Source organism: Protopterus annectens, chromosome 3.part0 (genome assembly GCF_019279795.1).
Source record: "Protopterus annectens isolate FY-2018-M chromosome 3.part0, PAN1.0, whole genome shotgun sequence".
In the NCBI taxonomy this organism is placed as follows: Eukaryota; Metazoa; Chordata; order Ceratodontiformes; family Protopteridae; genus Protopterus; species Protopterus annectens.
The window spans coordinates 1,144,217,740-1,144,236,278 of record NC_056731.1 but is presented as its reverse complement, the minus strand read 5'-3'; the positions used below and the strand labels follow the sequence as shown (position 1 = coordinate 1,144,236,278).

General features: G+C 45.7%; 1 protein-coding gene across 1 annotated transcript in view; it reads left to right on the top strand.

The window, feature by feature from the left end:
• Positions 1 to 18,539, top strand: part of MIB1 (MIB E3 ubiquitin protein ligase 1) — a 1,882,202-nt gene that overhangs the window by 596,299 nt on the left and 1,267,364 nt on the right. Inside the window, exons 9-10 of the mRNA XM_044065767.1 lie at positions 4,132 to 4,148; positions 11,069 to 11,088. Coding sequence (XP_043921702.1) covers positions 4,132 to 4,148; positions 11,069 to 11,088 — 37 coding nt within the window. The remainder of the gene's footprint in view (positions 1 to 4,131; positions 4,149 to 11,068; positions 11,089 to 18,539) is intronic.

The following is an 18,539-nucleotide window of genomic DNA, read 5'->3' as shown; positions in this document are numbered from 1 at the left end:
GAGTGGGCCCAGCATGGAGCCATAAGGGACTCCACTGTTTATTGGCCTCTGTAGAGGTGATCTCACATATCCTAACCTCCTGTGTCCTATGTATGAGTCATATGGCTACCTAGCACGTTATATAGTGATTTATGCCTAATTCTAGAAGTTTAACAATGCCCGAGTGGGTTATTGTTATCAAATGCCTTAACCAGATCAAGGTAGGAATTATTATGTACCTGTTTTACCTTCATCCATTGCCTTGGTGGTTTTTCAAAGAAGTCCACCAGATTCAGTAGGCATGTCTTTCCTGTAATTAAGCCAATCTGGGATGGATCCAATGTCTTTGTCGTTCATTTTCATGATAATTCTTTCCATGGCTTTGCAAATAAAACAAGTGAAACTAATGGGTCTCTAGTTTGTGGAATCTGTTCATGGTCTGCTGTTAAGAAGGAGAATGACCATTGCATTCCTCCATTGTCATGCCACAAAGCCTATTTTGAGACTACAGTTGAATAGTGACTTCAGTGGACCTAATAAGTCGTATTTTTCAGACTGTTCACAGGGTATCCCAGGATATTATTGGGGCCCATTGAGGGCACAGCCAGGATGTTTTGTTTGAAGGTATTTCTTGGGATGGGGCTAGGGATGAGTGGGGGTAAGTTTGGAAATTAATTTGTCAACTTTGCTATATTTCTGGACTCAGTGAAATTGGCATCATTAACCCCCAGTTCAACACACTGCTGTATGCTTCCTTTGAGGTTTCTGACACGGCCGAAGAAGGCCTTATGGTTGTCTTTTGCCTGAGAGACTATCTTAACCTTGAAATTGGCTTTATTGGACTCGCAGGCACTGGATGGCAGTGAAGAGTTACCAAATAACTGGTTAACTACAGCAGAGCTAGTAAGGGAGACGGCTAGAAAGGTGCTTGGTTTGACATCTGGACAGAGGAAGGATGACAAGGAGACATGTTGGTGGAATGAGGAAGTACAGGAGAGTATACAGAGAAAGAGGTTGACGAAGAAGTGGGATTGTCAGATGAAGAAAGTAGACAGGAGTATTAGGAGATGAGGTGCATGGCAAAGAGAGAGGTGGCGAAGGCTAAGGATAAGGCATATGAAGAGTTGTATGAAAGGTTGGACACTAAGGAGGGAGAAAAGGACCTGTACCGATTGGCTAGACAGAGGGACCGAGCTAGGAAAGATGTGCAGCAGGTAAAGGTGATAAAGGATAATGAGGGAAACATACTCACAAGCGAGGAGAGTGTGTTGAGCAGATGGAAAGAGTACTTTGAGGGGTTGATGAATGAAGAGAATGAGAGGGAGAGAAGGTTGGATGATGTGGGGATAGTGAATCATGAAGTGCAATGGATTAGCAAGGAGGAAGTAAGGATAGCTATGAAGAGGATGAAGAATGGAAAGGCTGTTGGTCCAGATGGACATACCTGTGGAAGCATGGAGGTGTTTAGGTGAAGTGACAGTGGAGTTTTTAACCTGATTGTTTAATGAAATCTTGGAAAGTGAGAGGATGCCTGAGGAATGGAGAAAGTGTTTTTGTACAGATTTTTAAGAATAAGGGTGATGTGCAGAGCTGTAGTAACTGCAGAGGGATTAAATTGATCAGTCACAGCATGAGGTTATGGAAAAGAGTAGTGGAAGCTAGGTTAAGAAGGGACGTGATGATTAGTGATCAGTGATTAGTGATCAGCAGTATGATTTCATGCCGGGAAAGAGCACTACAGATGCGATGTTTGCCCTGAGAGGAGTGATGGAGAAGTACAGAGAAGGTCAGAAGGAGTTACATTGTGTCTTTGTAGACTTAGAGAAAGCATATGACAGGGTGCCTAGAGAGGAGTTGTGGTATTGTTTGAGGAAGTTGGGAGTGTCAGAGAAGTATGTAAGAGTGGTACAGGATATGTACGAGGGTAGTGTGACAGCGGTGAGGTCTGCGGTGGGAGTGACGGATGCGTTTAAGGTGGAGGTGGGATCAAGGATCAGCTCTGAGACCTTTCTTATTTGCAGTGGTGATGGACCTGTTGACAGATGAGATCAGACGGGAGCCCCCGTGGACTATGATGTTTGCGGATGACATTGTGATGTGTAGTGAGAGTAGGGAGCAGGTGGAGGAGACCCTGGAGAGATGGATATATGCTCTAGAGAGAAGAGGAATGAAGGTCAGCAGGATTAAGACAGAATGTATGTGTGTGAATGAGAGGGAGGATAGAAGAATGGTGAGGATGCAAGGAGTAGAGGTGGCGAAGGTGGACGAGTTTAAATACTTGGGATCAATAGTTCAGAGTAATGGTGAGTGTGGAAGAGAGGTGAAGAAGAGAGTACAGGCAAGATGGAGTGAGTGGAGAAGTGTGTCAGGAGTCATTTGTGACAGACGAGTACCAGTAAGAGTGAAAGGGAAGGTCTACAAGAGGGTAGTGAGACCAACTATGTTATATGGGTTGGAGACAGTGGCATTGACAAAAAGGCAGGAGTTAGAGCTGGATGTGGCAGAGTTAAAGATGTTAAGATTTGCACTTGGTGTGACGAGTGTGGGCAGGATTAGGAATAAGTATATTAGAGGGTCAGCCCAGGTTGGAAGGTTTTGAGACAAAGCCAGAGAGGCAAGATTACATTGGTTTGGTCATGTGCTGAGGAGGGATGCTGAGTATGTTGGGAAAAAGATGCTAAGGATGAACAGGAAAAGAGGAAGGCCTAAGACGAGGTTTATGGATGTGGTGAGAGAGGACATGCAGCTGGTTGGTGTGACAGAGCAAGATGCAGAGGACAGGAAGAAATGGAAGCAGATGATCCACTGTGGCGACCCCTAACGGGAACAGCCGAAAGGAGATGGTGTTGATGATGGCCTCAGTTAGCCCCCTTAGTAGTTTTATGAGAGATTTATGGGTGGCCTGATGGTTAAGGTGTTTGCCTTATAAACACAAGGTACAAGGTTTGAATCTCGCAGGGGATAATTGGCTAGGCTTAAAATGGCTTGCAAGGGCAGTTAGCCTAGTACTAATCTATGAACCTATGAACCTATTTCTTATCCTTATGGAAGTTACACTTCCTGATTTTAGCCATGATTTATTTTTGCATTTCCTGTTTAGTTTGGGATGCCACCAGGATGGTTTGTTTTTGGAGTTAATTTTGGGCTTGCTTCTGGTAGGTGCAGCAGCTTCTATGCAGCTGTTGACATGGTTGTACAGGGTTTCTTTGAAAAATTCTGCATAGGCTGCTATGTTCTCTGGGTTTGGAGGGGTATTGCCTGTAGCATCTTGGAAGTTAGGTGCACCGTGGACCCTGCATAGTGTACATTCACTCCTCTTTGTGAGGTTATCAGTGACATTGCCCCTTTTGCAGACAGCAGTTCCCTATGTGATTTCTCTTGGGATTCAGCCATAGAGATCATCACAGATGCATACTGCCTAACCCTTATTTGGACGACAGCTGAGCAGTCAAATTCTTTTCATGTGCCCCATCACCATGCCAGCTTCAAATGGATCCACTATGTCATTTGAATTGTGATCATATAGGTCTTAATCAAAGCTTTACCTTTCTACATTAGTGAAAGTGATAAGCCAGGTAGATTTTGCAGAATGCAGGACACCTGTAAATTACCTGTACAAAAATCCAGTAACTGATGTGACAGTAGTATCCCTAGATGTACGAAGGGGGGGTTCCATACTGTCTTCAGGACTTGGCACTCTGTCCAGCGATTCAGATAGCAGTATGTTATATAGATTTGGGGAAGAAGTTATTAGTACTTCCATCTTAGCTTTTCAAACTTATGCAAGTAAATATCAGGACAGTGGCCTCAAATAGGTAGAAGACATTGCAGGAGAGATCTCTGGTGAGGCCCTGAGAGACAGAATTAGATGACTAACTCAGAGTACCTGTAACTTATGAAGGCACAGTGTTTAAGTCTGGGATTCAGTGAATGCCTGCAGTAGAAGTGCAACAACAAACAGAGACAGATTTACTTAGGCATGCTTAGCTAAGAATTCATCCCCTACCATTTGGTAAGGGCAGCAGTTGGCCATCTGTTTGGATAAGAATTTTTTGACTGGCACTCCCTTCTCGGGAGATATTTAAGAAAATGGCAGAAAAGGTTAAGACCAGTGAAGCATGTCAAGCAGTTATTTCACCAACATATCCTGAGCTGCATAAGGAACTGTGGTACTAAGCAGAGGCCTTTCTTATTCAAAGTAGTTGATAGCTGACTGGCAATAATGAAGAAGATCATTCGAGGAAAAGATGCAAGCCTGGAGAGGTGGCACAGGCATTATTAAGTAACAAGTTAGGAGAGGGAAGGGAGGTGTCCTCCCTCTTAATATGGTAATACGCAGTACTAACAAGGCTTCCAGTATCACTCTCCCCACCTGGTATCCGTAAATGGAATCTTTCTTTCTTCAAAGCAAGTTGGTTCATTCTAACATCAGATATGGGGTAAGGGAAATTACTTCCTCTGGACATAAAATATGTCTTAAAACCTTTCCCACCTTTGTAATGTTTCACATTCTTCAAGTCAGATATAGCTGGCATAGCCAGATGTTCTTCATGTTTCACTGTTGCAGTCATCACAATTTGGGTTATCTGCCTGCAGGTAGACCTCAGCCGGCCTGAATACCAGAGTCTTGGATTCCTGCGTCGGATGCTGTCTCTTATTCCATGACGTCAGTTTGTCAGGGGTATAAAACTTGCAGCCAACACCATTACATCAGTCTTTCTTGCTGTGCAGTGCCCGAAGCAGAAGCAGTTCGCAGATGCCGGTCGGCCGACTCCTGAAATTTCATTTTCAGAACCGAAGTCTGTAAAAAGATAAGTACCCCGTTGGGGATCTTTTTTCTTGCGCCAACCGATGTCGGTAAAAGTTAACAATTGTCTTACCTGTGGAAAGCAAATACCTCATAAAGATTTTTATTCGTACTGCATTCCCTGCTTAGGCCCAGACCACAACATCCCTCGCTGTCAGTTTTGTGCCTTGTTCAACCACCAAACTACGTCGTTGTGCTATCTTTGCAGCAAATTATTTTGGTACTCTGTATCCATATTCCGAAATGGCTTCGTTAAGCCATCCGACTACTGATCTTCCGAAAAAACGTAAGGATAAAGACAGAGACAGACCGCATAGGTCCAAAACTGCCGATGACGCTTCTGTTAAGCTAGTCATCAGTCCGCCGGTACTCAATGAGGTGCTTTCACAGCCCCTGATACCCGCTACTTCAGATTCTCAGGCCTCTACTGAGACCCATTCGAAGTCCGGTATGCCACGAGATACTTCTTCGACTATGGAACCTGTGGATGTCTCTACCTTGGATGGGTCCGGAGCCACTGTGCAGGCACTGGCTTCTGAGGGTGTATTCAGGCCTACAGACTTGCATTTTAAACCAACGCCATCTTCTTCATCCAGGCCTAAAACTCGCACCACACCTAGAAAACCGACGTCCAAACTGCATGCACAAGCCCCTATGACTAAAAAACAAATGCTTAGAATGGTTGAAGACCTTATTACCTTAATTAGGGGAATCCAGCCTTCCCCCTCTAAGAGACCTAGAACTGATTTTCCTTCTGATTCCTCTGGTCAGGAATCTGATATTTCTGTTTCTTCTGATTACCAGGATTTGCCCTTATCTGCCTGTGAGGATTCTGATGCAGAGGATTCCGTTCCCTCTGCTTCCTCTGCAGAAGATTTTTCTTTTGGTGAAACCTTGTACACTCTTAGGGAGCATTTCCGCTGGGAAAGCCAGGATTACTCTGACTCCAAAAAGAGGCTTAGGGAATTCTTACTCCTTCCTCAACACAAGCCTTTAGCTGTCCCTTCTGTTCCGGACATTGTAAATGATGCTTTCTTGGAATCTAGCCTTCCTCCAGACACCTTACCTCCAGCTCACAGAAAACCTGACAGGTATTACAGAGTACCTGACTCTCTCAAATTCCTCTTCAAGAATCCTACTATGGATCCAGAGATCATTTCCCAGAGACAAAAAGGCATTAAGGCTACTGCTGCCAGAAATCCTACCCCTTCTGATCGAGATTGCAGAGCCTTGAACAGATGGGGTAAGAAGGTATACACTTCTGCTACTTTGGCCATTAGAGCTTTAAATTGCCAGTTTCTGTTATGTTAATGTACCAGCAGCATATTATGGGACTGCTTAAACAGAAAATGATGTTGATTCCTGACTGTGCTGAACACACAGAATTACAGGATTTAATGCATTCTGCAGGACAAATTGGTAAACATACTTTGCAATGTGGTTTTGACTTTTTAGAAGTATTTTGCAGGGCTGCTGTCACTGGGTCAGTACTTAGAAGGCATGCTTTGCTTAAGGAGCAAAACTTGCCAGATTATGTTAAAGCTAAATTACTGGATGCTCCCTTAAACCAAAACCGCCTGTTTGGCAAAAAGCAGAAGTCGTCCTCAAAAGGATGGAAGAAAAAGCTATATGTATACAAACTGTAAAAGATTTCCTACAAGTACAGCCTCCCATGTTTAGTAGGCATTGGCCTTCAAAGAACTAGTCCTTTCCAGTTGCTTCCAGGCCTTCTCAGTCCAAACCCAGGAACAGCAGACCACCTAGGTTAGAGTCTCAGGCTGCGCACAGGCCTAAGCACTGGGGGGCTCCCACTTCCAAAGAAGGGAGTAGTAAACCACCCCCCTACGGAAAAATGGCACAATGACTTAACCCTAAACCTTCCAAGCCCTGCTCAACTGCCTTGCTCCCTTATGAGGAAAGCTCACATTGCATGCAAAAAACTGAGAACTCATTACCCAGGACAAATTTTTGAATATAGTTTCCCAAGGATACAGACTCCACTTCACACCCTACCAACCCCAAACGGTTGGCCAGACCTACCCCCAAATCAGTGGGCAGAGGCTCAACAGCAGGTTCTCTCTCTCTTCTAAGTATCAGGGCTATTCAAACTGTCCCAGCAGAAGAAAAGGGACAAGGTTTTTATTCAAGACTTTTTCTGGTACCCAGAAAAGATGACTCCTGGCGTCCTATCCTGGACCTCTCTATTCTAAACACCTTTTTGGTAATCCCAAAATTCAAAATGCTAACACTTCAACAGCTGCTTCCTATGCTAGGCAAAGATGCCTGGTTGGCAACCTTAGACTTAAAGGAAGCTTACCTGCACATTCCAATAACGGAATCTTGCAGGAAGTACCTAAGCCTCAGGGCAGGCTCCATGCACTGTCAGTTCTCTGCACTTCCCTTTGGCTTATGTACTGCGCCCAGGGTATTCACAAAGTGCCTAGCTCCAGCCATTGCATATTGCAGGCAGAGAAATATTCAAATATGCCCCATACTTGGACGATTGTCTGATTCAGGCAGAAATCCAGGACTTGCTATTAAAACATCTGACTTTCGTAAAGAAACTTCTAACCTCACTGGAGTACCCCATAAACGAAAATAAATCTCACCCAGTACCCTTGCAACAGATTGTATTCCTGGGAGCAAGCTTGAACACAACTTCCCAGATGGCTTTCCTCACTACAGAGAAACAAGTTTATTTGACAAACTACTTCAACCTATTGGCCACAAAGACCCAGCTATCTGCAAGGAAAATTCTGCAAGCCCTGGGGTTCATGGCCTCTTGCATTCTACTAATTCTATATGTAAGACTGCATATGAAGAAACTACAATGGTATCTAAAAAGCCTATGGGGTCAACATTCGCAGGACCTGGAATCAATGATTCCTGTCATTCCTTGCATAAAGACAGAGTTCATTTGGTGGGCAGAGGCCTGCTACCACAACAAGGGGCTCCCTTTAACTCTACCCCCTGCTGCCCAAACCCTAACAACAGATGCATCAGACTATGCATGGGGGGGCTCACTTGGCAGGGCAGTGCATTCAGGGCGAATGGAACCTGAGACAGATGCACCTACATATCAACCAAAAAGAAATGTTAACTGTACAGAATTCCGTGACAGCCTTCAAAGACTGCATTCTTCCAGGACAACTATTGGTAAAGACAGACAACACCACATTTATGTGGTACATAAACAAGCAGGGGGGAACCCACTCGTACCCTCTCTGCAGACTAGCCATGGCTCTGTGGAACACAGCCTTGAGCTACCAAGTGCTCCTACAAGCTCAGTTCCTGCCAGGCAAGCTAAATTCACTGGCAGAAGACCTAAGCAGAAATCTCATGGACCCACACGAATGGAAACTGGAACCAAAAATATGCAACCTCTCGAGGAACAAATGGGGGACTCCAGAGGTAAACTTGTTTGCCTCCCCTCAGGACTACCAATTCGAGAAATTCTGCACAAGGACTTCCCACAGTCGAGGTTGGAAAGTGGATGCCCTGTCCTTTACCTCGGAATGCCTCTCGGTTTATGCCTTTCCCCCCTCTGCCTCTCCTCTCGAAGGTTCTGCAAAAGATCAAATAGGACAAGCAAAGGACAATACTGATTGCACCAGACTGGCCATGCCAGCACTGGTACCCCCTCTTGCACAGTATGACACTGCTGGAGCCATGGCACCTGCCTCAGACCCCTTCCCCTGCTGTCCCAGCAGGTGGGCCAGATTCTGCACCTTCAGCTTCAAATTCTGAACCTTGCAGCCTGGCTAATTCCTTGAGCTCTCCAATAGCATACCTCAGTAAGCAGGTGCTAGATGTCATTCTGGAGGCAAGGAGGCGTAGTACTAGAAAATCCTATGCTGAAAAGTGGAAGAGAGACTGTTCCTGGAGCCAGACTCTGGGGATGGGTACAACAATGCCCAGCTTACCTCATATTCTTCAGTACTTAACAGAAATGCTCCACAAGGGCCTATCCTTCTCGTCAATTAAAATTCATGCCTCTGCCATTTCATCACATTATAATACTGAGCCACCCCTCTTCTCTCACTCTCTGCTAAAGCTATTCCTTAGAGGGGCTAAAAATTGAAGGCTCCCCCGGGCGAGCCCCTACTCCAGCCTGGGACCTTAATTTTGTATTGGAAAAGCTCAGTCTCCCTCCCTTTGAGCCAGCTGCAACAGCAGAGTTGAAATTCCTTTCTTGGAAAACAGACTTCCTTCTAGCCATCTCTTCAGCAAGAAGAGCATCTGAATTACAGGCCCTCATGGCAGTGGAGCCCTTCATTATCTTCCATGCAGGCAGGGTTTCCCTCAGGACCAATCCTTCTTTTATGCCCAAGGTGGTGTCTAAATCAGTCCATTCATTTACCTACTTTTTTCCCTAAACCACAAACCAAAGGAGAACGAATACTGCACTCTCTGGACGTGCACAGACAACTTAGATTTTATTTGGACAGGACTAAGCCTCTCAGAAAATCTGAACAGCTGCTAGTCTGCTTTGCTGCAGGTGCAGAGGGGGAAGGCCATTTCAAAGCAAACCATTTCTAAATGGATAGCCCATTGCATGTCTGCTACAAGCACCATGGAAAACCTACCCCACAGGGGATAAGATCACATTCCACCAGGGCTGCAGCTACCTCTACAGCCTTTCTCAGAGGAGTCATTACCAGGGACAACCTGGAAGCTGCTTCCTGGAGCTCTGTATATACCTTCACCAAGCATTACCACATTCCTATTTTTTTCTAAATCCAGAGCTGGTTTTGCCACTGCAGTCTTGCAGGGATTAATAGCTAGCCCTAATGCTCTCTAACTTCCTCCTCCCTTCCTTAGCTTTGGGAATCAACCCAAATGTGATGACTGCAACAGTGAAACACGAAGAGCATAGTACAGTTGTGTACACTTACCATAAATGTGGATGTTCGAGTGTATTCACTGCTGCAGTCCTGGTTACCCTCCCTCCAGCCCTTTGACTTCTCTTGGCTCTACCTTTCCTTCTTGTTTGTGTATTTAAGTTTTCTGGTGTATTTGCTTTTTGATGGAGGTGTACCGTAACATATAATTGCTTCCCATTGTGGAGATACCCGACATCTGGGGCAAGAAAAACTGATGTAATGGCATTGGCTGCATGTTTTATACCCCTGAAGACCTGATGTCATGGAAGAAGAGATGGCGTCCGACGCAGGAATCCAAGACTCTGGTATTCAGGCTGGCTGAGGGCTACCTGCAGGCAGATAACCCAAATGTGATGACTGCAACAGTAAATACACTTGAACATCTACATTTATGTTAAGTGTACACAGCTGTACTTTCTAGACCCCAAGTCAGTCCCAGAGACTCACAGTGACTCTGCCACCCCACCTTCACCCCCCACGCCAAAGCTAGGAGGAAGGTGTCTCTTTTCTGTCATACCCTGATAACCTATGACAAGTGGGTTCTAGACATTATTGCAAATGGCTATAAGCTCACTTTCAGAGAGCAATTAAAATCCTCAGGTTTTCCAGATGTTCCCCCTAAATCAAATGACTAAGGCCCTGATTCAAATTCAAAACCTTTGTGTGCAAGGAGCAGTAGAGCCAGTCCCTCCTCCTCAGCAGGGAACAAGTTTCTACTCGACTATTCCTGGTCCCCAGGAAAGAAGGATGTTGACACCCTATCCTGGACCTGTGAAAACTCAACCAGTTTCTGTTTGTTCCCAAATTCAAAATGTTAACTCTTCAAAAGCTCCTTCCCATGCTGTGTCCCCACAGGCCTTCATGGTCTCCCTAGACCTAAAGGATGCCTACCTTCACATTCCTGTACAGGAATCCCACAGAAAGTTCCTTCGCTTCAGGCAGGATCCAGTCATCATCATTTTTTTACTCTGCTATTTGGCTTATCTATTGCACCAAGTGTTTACAAAGTACCTATGTCCAGTAATTGCTTTCTGCAGGACCAAGTGAATACAAACCTATCCCTACCTTGCAAACTACCTTATATAGTCAACAGATCCCACCAAACTACTCCAGGATCTCAGATTCACCCAGAACCTACTATCTTTACTGGGGTTCACATTGAACCCTCAGAACTCCATCACTTCTCCACCCCAAAGGATTGGTTTCCTTGGGGCCCTCCTAGATACCACTCTCCAGAAGGCTTTCTTTCCCCCAGAAAGTGTCCTTCCTAACAGATTACTTAAAAAGGATGCAAGTGTAGGATCAGATTTCAGCAAGGGAATTCCTAAGAGCCCTGGGGTACATGGCTTCATTCATCGTCATGATCTGCGTAGCCAAACTGCACATGAGGAAGTTGCAGTGGTAACTCAGGAACATATGGTGCCAGAACTCCCAACCAGTAGAGACAGAGATTCCCCTCATTCCTTGCCTCAGAGTGGAGTTTGCATGGTGGGCACAGATTTGGGCCTGCAAACCAGGCCTCCCCTTCACATTCAGTCCTTAGGGACAGACCCTTACAACAAATGAACAACAGACACCACCACAGTAATGTGGTACATAAACAGATAGGGAGGAGCACATTCCTTTCCCCTGTGCAGTCTAACAGTGAAATCTGTGAAATTAGCACTGAAAATCTGGGAAAACAGCACACTTTCTGGGACTGCATCTCATGGCACAGTACCTTCCAGAAGTTCAGAATGTTCTAGCAGACCACCTCAGCAGGAATCTTATCGACCCTCACAAGTGGCACCTGCACCCAGAAATTTTCAAGACCATAGCCTAGTCCTGGGGGTCCCTCTGGTGATTTTCTTTGTATCCAAACAACACACAATTGCAAAACTTTTGCACCAGGTTCAAACAAGATTCAGCCTGGAAAACCGTTGCCTTCTTCTTCCCATGGACCCAACTATTCATTTATGCATTCCCCCCATACCTCTAATTCCTCGGGTCCTGCTCAAGATAAGGGAGGAGGATCCAAGAGCAATACTGACAGCTGAAAACTGGGCCAGACAGCATTGGTACCCTCTCCTTCTCCAGCTCTCCAATCAGACACAGTGGATTCTGCCTCAGAGGGTGGACCTCCTCACTCAAAACGAGGGAGGGATTGTTCATCCCAACATGTAGACCATCAGCTAGGCAGCTTGGATGATCCCACAACAGCCTACACGGGCAGGTGCCACTCTAAGTAAACCGGTGCTAGACATCCTCAGGGACTCCAGAAGACCTAGGACTAGGCAGTCTTATAAAGTCAAATGGAAAAGGTTCTCTGGTGCAAAGACCACCACCTAGAACCACAGTCAGTTCACATTGCCAGCATCCTGGAATGCCTGACTTCACTGCTAAATCAAGGTCTTTCCCACTCTTCAATTAAAATCTGTTCTTCTGCCATTCCTGCGTATGTGCCTTCACACACCTGTCTTTTCCCACCTACTGATGTCCTTCAAGGATGCATCTGCAGTCCTTACAAATGGGTTGTCCTGTCGTCAGGCAGCCCTTCGGTCGTCCGGATTCCAAAGTCTGGGTCTGGCCTCGGCTGGTGTCGCACTTCACCCGACGTCATAGCTGCAGTTATTCGGGTATAAAGGCATCAGCCGACACCATTTTCCTCAGTCTTTCTTGCCGCGTGGCGCCCGAAGCAGAAGCTGTTCTGTTCGCAAGTGCCGGTCGGTCAGAACCAGAGATTACTACTACCGAAAACTACTTCGAAGACTTCTAAAAAGCTAAGTACCCCATTGGGGACTCTTTCTTGCCTCAGCCGATGTCAGAAAAAGTGAATAACTGTTTAACTTGTGGGAAACAAATACCTCATAAAGATTTCCACTCTTACTGCTTACCTTGTTTAGGCCCAGACCACGACGTCGCAGCTTGTCTAGCCTGTGCTTCTTTTAACCGGCGGACGCTTAGACGTCGGTCGGAGTTTGCTGAGGAGTTTTTCGGCTCCGATTTTGCTTATATTATGCCGTCGGATCCTCCGACTTCGCAAATATCTAAAAAACGCAAGGAAAAGGACCGACACTCGCGGTCCGTGGTTTCGGCCGAAACCGCGGTTAAGCCAACCGCGAGTGTCTCGGTTTCGGCTGAAACCGAGCAAGCGGTTCCTCCTTCAGCCGAAAACTTTCCTCCTGCCGAGGCCTCTTCTAACGTCGTGGAATCGGCTTCTGATATCCCACCTACTGTTACAGTTTCTCAGGAATTATCAGACACTATTCCCTTGGATATTTCAACCCCTGCACGTGGAGCTGCTAGGCCACCTGCAGCCATGTCCATTAAGGCCTTTGCCAGGGCTAAAGCAGCTAAAACTACTAAATCTGTGCCTGCTAAGCCCCCTTCTCACAGGCCTAGCTCTAGTTCACAAATGCTTAGTTTAGCAGAGGATCTCATTTCTTTAATCCGAGGATCCCAGCCTCAACCAGACAGGGCCTCTCACCCGCCTCCAGAGAAGAGGCCTAGAGCAGAGCCCCCTGAGCCAGTGTCTACAGATGATTCCTCTGATGACTCAAATGATACAGACCCTCCAGAGGCCCCATACTCCCCTTATGAAGACTCTGATGGTGAAGAGTCCATTCCTTCTGCCTCTCCGCCTGAGGAATTTTCCTTTGGGGAAACCCTGCATGCTATGAGGGAACAATTTCAGTGGCAGGGCCAGGATTTTTCAGATTCCAGGAAAAGGCTTAGAACTTTTCTGCATTTACCACAACATAGGCCTTTAGCCATTCCTCCAGTTCTTTCTGTTGTAGATGATGCATTTAATGATGCTTGTACTGCTCCTGATTCTCTGCCTCCGGCCCCTGTTAAGCCCGATAGATACTACAGGGTCCCGGACACACATTATCACTTGTATAAGGCTCCCCTTGCAGATCCAGAGTCTATCTCCCAAGGACCTAAGGCTGTAGCAACCACCTCTGCCAAAAACCCCCTCTGAAAGGGAAACCAGATCCTTAGATGGGGTAAAAGTTTACACTTCTGCTACTCTTTCAGCTAGGGCCTTGAACTGTCAATTTCACATGATGCAGTATCAAGAATTTTTGCTAGATCAGTTAACCAAAAAAGTGTCCTCAGATGAAACAGTAGACAAAAAATATGTGCAGGAAATGGTACATAACATTCAACAAGTCAGTAACCATTCCCTAAAATGCGGCTATGATGGACTGGAGGCTTCCTTTAGATCAGCCATGACTGGCACAGTCATCAGAAGGCATGCATGGCTAAAAGAACAGGCCTTACCAGACCATGTCAAGTCAAAACTATTAGATGCTCCTATGGATAAGATCAGTTTGTTTGGCTCTCCTGCACAACAAGTACTGAAGAAGATGGAAGAGAAGGCAAAATCTGTCCAAACAGTAAAAGATTTCTTACAGGTCCAACCTCCGAGGTTTAGCAGGAATTGGCCCTCCAAGAATTGGTCCTTTGCAGATTCCTCCAGAACTCAGAGAGGCAGGAATAGGCGTTCAAGAGGCAGAAGCCAATCCAGGGGTGCTTACAGAGGACGTCAGTGGCAGGGCAACAACCAGCGAGGCACAGCCACAGACACAGCCACCACCACAACTACTGGTCAATCACAGTGACTTGGCTCTGGCACCGCCTACCAGGGAACAACTGCAAGCACCCTTAGGCGGGAAGCTAGCCTTATTTACGACAAACTGGCATTACATCACAAGAGACAAGTGGATTTTACAGATAATAGACCAAGGTTACAGGTTTCACTTCCATACTCTACCACGGAAGAGAGGAATGCCAAACCTACCTCCAAATCAAAAGACAGAAGCACTAAAACAAATATCCCAATTATTAAGGATGAGAGCTGTAGAAAAGGTACCATCTATGGAGCAAGGGAAGGGATTTTACTCCAGACTCTTCCTGGTACCAAGAAAAGAAGGCAAATGGAGACCTATTCTCGACTTGTCCGCTTTAAACACATTTCTCATTGTTCCAAAATTCAAAATGCTGACCCTACAGCAGCTTCTTCCCATGCTGGGCAAGGAGTCTTGGCTGGTGACTCTAGATCTCAAGGAGGCATACCTGCACGTCCCCATACGACCAAACTGCAGAAGATACCTCAGATTTCTTGCAGGATCAGAGCATTATCAATTCTCAGCATTGCCCTTTGGCTTATCTACTGAGCCCAGAGTGTTCACGAAATGCCTGGCATCAGTAATTGCTCATTGCAGGTTTCAGGGAATCCAAATCTACCCATACCTGGATGACTGCCTGATACAAGCGGACAACGAAAGCAAGCTAGCAGAAGATTTACAAAGGGTCATTTATCTGCTACAAGCCCTGGGATACACAGTCAATTTAAAAAAGTCAAGACTGATACCATCCCAGAGAATAACCTTTTTGGGTGCAGAGTTGGACACATCAAGGCAAATGGCATTCCTAACAGTAGAAAAACAGGAGCAGCTACCTCTCTACTTCTTGGCCTTAACAAGACAGAACCATCTGACAGCAAGAAAAGTTCTGCAAGCCTTGGGCTTCATGGCATCCTGCATAATATTGGTTCCTCATGCCAGACTGCATATGAGAAAACTACAGTGGTACCTAAGGAATTTATGGTCTCAACACAAGCACAGCTTGAAACCCAGATTCCCATTATTCCATGCCTGAAGCAAGAATTCCTATGGTGGGCTCAGGCTTGTCAATCAAACACAGGATTGCCTTTTCACAGTGCTCAACCAAGCCAAACCATCACGACAGACGCCTCAGACCTCGGTTGGGGGGCACACATGCTGGACAAGTGCATACAAGGCTTATGGTCTCAAAACCAGCTGCACCCACACATAAATCTAAAGGAAATGCTGGCAGTAAAACTGGCAATTCAGGCATTCAGACCATTCCTTCAGCAAGGTCTATTGATGATAAGGACAGACAACACCACAGTTATGTGGTACATCAACAAACAGGGAGGCACACACTGTATCCTCTTTGCGGATGGCACTGGATCTCTGGAATGTGGCCCTGAGCTACAACATACAGTTAAAAGCAATTTTTGTACCAGGAAAAGAAAACATCCTAGCAGACATTTTAAGCAGGACTACCATGGATGCCCACGAATGGATGCTGCATCCGGACATCTTCAAAACCATTACAAGAAAATGGGGACTCCCAGAAATAGACTTATTTGCATCCCCACGCAATCACCAACTAAAGAAATTCTGCACAAGGACGTACCACCCACTTGCTTGGAAGGTGGACTCCCTATCCTTCAGTTGGAAAAACCTGACAGCATATGCATTTCCACCACTACCTTTGATGCACAAAGTGCTATTGAAGATCAAAGAGGACCGTCCAAGGATCATTCTGATAGCTCCAGACTGGCCAAGGCAACATATTGGTACCCATTACTGAGGAGCATGTCTCGGGAACAAATATGGCCACTACCCCTGGTTCCCTTGCTGTTAACACAGAACAACTACAACAATCTGCATCCAAACCTGAAAACTCTGCAGCTGACTGCCTGGAACATTGCATAAGACCAATTAACCCAAATTTATCCCAAAGGGTTAAAGACATTATCCTTGAGGCTCGCAGACCCGCAACAAGAAAAAATTATTCAGCAAAATGGAAAAGATATCTCATTTGGAGTACTGAAAAAGGAGAAGATGTGTCACTGGTAAACATAGCCAACATTCTGGAATACTTGGCAGAGCTCTTCCACACAGGTCTGTCCTATTCCTCCATCAAGATTCATGCATCAGCTATTTCAGCAGAATACAACTTGGATCCTCCTGTCTTCTCACATCCTCTGCTCAGACAGTTTCTGAGAGGAATTAAAAATGTAAAGCCTCCTAGGAAGCCACCATTACCAGCATGGGACTTGAACTTTGTGCTAGAAAAATTGACACTTCCTCCTTTCGAACCAGCAGCAACAGCAGAATTGCAATACTTATCATGGAGGACTGCTTTCCTGCTGGCAATCACTTCAGCAAGAAGGGTATCTGAACTTCAGGCATTAATGGCAGTGCAACCCTTCCTGATCTTCCATCAAGATAGAGTGTCCATGAGAACAAATCCTTCCTTTATGCCTAAGGTGGTTTCCAGAGTTTCTTTAAATCAGGCTATCCACCTACCTACATTCTTTCCTAACCCACAGAACAGGGGAGAAAGACTGCTACATACCTTGGATGTACATAGACAATTACGCTATTACCTGGACAGGATCAAGTGCAATAGAAAAACTGACCAGCTACTGGTAGCATATGCAACAGGAAGGGAAGGAAAAGCAATTTCAAAACAGACAATCTCCAAGTGGATAGGAAATTGCATTAGCTTTTGTTACTCCTACCATGGAAAGAAAACTCCAGAGAACATCAGGCCTCACTCTACAAGGACAACAGCCACTACCACAGCCTTCTTACGAGGAGTGGCTACCAAGGACATTTTAGAAGCTGCTACTTGGAGCTCCGTGCATACATTTGCCAAGCATTATAATTTACCTTTATACTCTAGATCCCGAGCAGGCTTTGCCACTGCTGTTTTGCAAGGGATCCTAACTACACCATAACTTTATTTGTCCACCTCCCCCAGTTTGGCTATGGTATTCTACCCATTTGTAAGGACTGCCGATGCATCCTTGAAGGACATAGTACAGTTTTGTACCTACCATAAATGTAGATGTCCGATAGGAATGCATCTGCAGTCAGGATTACCCACCCGCCTTCCCCTCTGTGGTGCTCCTAGGGTATTTGCCCATCTTATAGCTAGCTGGGGGAATCTATTGTGGTGTATTTGTTTGTATATATGTACATACATGCTTATTTTTTGTGTTTGCTCTCTACTATTTGGAATCATTGGCATTTATCCAAATTTAGCCTTCCAAGAGGGCACCTGGCATCTGGGGCAAGAAACACTGAGGAAAATGGCGTCGGCTGATGCCTTTATACCCGAATAACTGCAGGTATGACGTTGGGTGAAGTGCGACACCAGCCGAGGCCAGACCCAGACTTTGGAATCCGGCCGACCGAAGGGCTGCCTGACGACAGGACAACCCATTTGTAAGGACTGCAGATGCATTCCTATCGGACATCTACATTTATGGTAGGTACAAAACTGTACTTTATGGTAATTTCTCGGGGGGGGGGTGGCATGCACATTATGCCTCCCAGAAAGAAGCCTCTACCTCCATGGGACCTAAACTTTATTTTAGAAAAATTAACTTGGTCTCCCTTTGAACCAGCAGCATCTGCTGACCTCAAATTTCTGACTTGGAAAGCAGTTATACTACTAGCTTCTCACATCAGCTAGGAGGGTTTCTGAACTGTAAGCCTTCATGGCATTTGACCCCTTTTTTATTTTTCACAAGGACAGGGTTTCTCTTAGGACCAACCTATTCTTCATGCCAAAGGTGATCTCTGATACAGTCTTGAATCAGGCCATCCGTCTATCAACCTTCTTCCCTAACCCTCAAAATAAAGGGGGAGAGGATTCTGCATTCCTTGGATGTTCACAGGCAGCTATGTTTTTACCTGGGTAGGACAAAAGCTTTGAGAAAAACTGAACAGCTTTTCATTACCTTTGCCCCTGGTACAGAAGGAATACCAGCTTCCAAACAAACTATTTCCAAATGGATCTCCCATTGTATCTCCTTTTGTTATAGCTTTCATTGCAAGTTAGCCCCAGTTGGGATTAGCTCTCACTCCACCAGGGCTACTGCTGCTCCTGCTGCCTTCATCAAGGGGGTTCCCACCAAGGAATTTTTAGAGGCAGCCACCAGGTCCTCGGTGCATACATTCACCAAACACTATCATTTGGCATCCTTCTCTAAATCTAGAGCAAGGTTTGCCACTGCAATCCTGCAGGGCATCCTGTCTTCACCCTAGCATCCTTCCACCCTC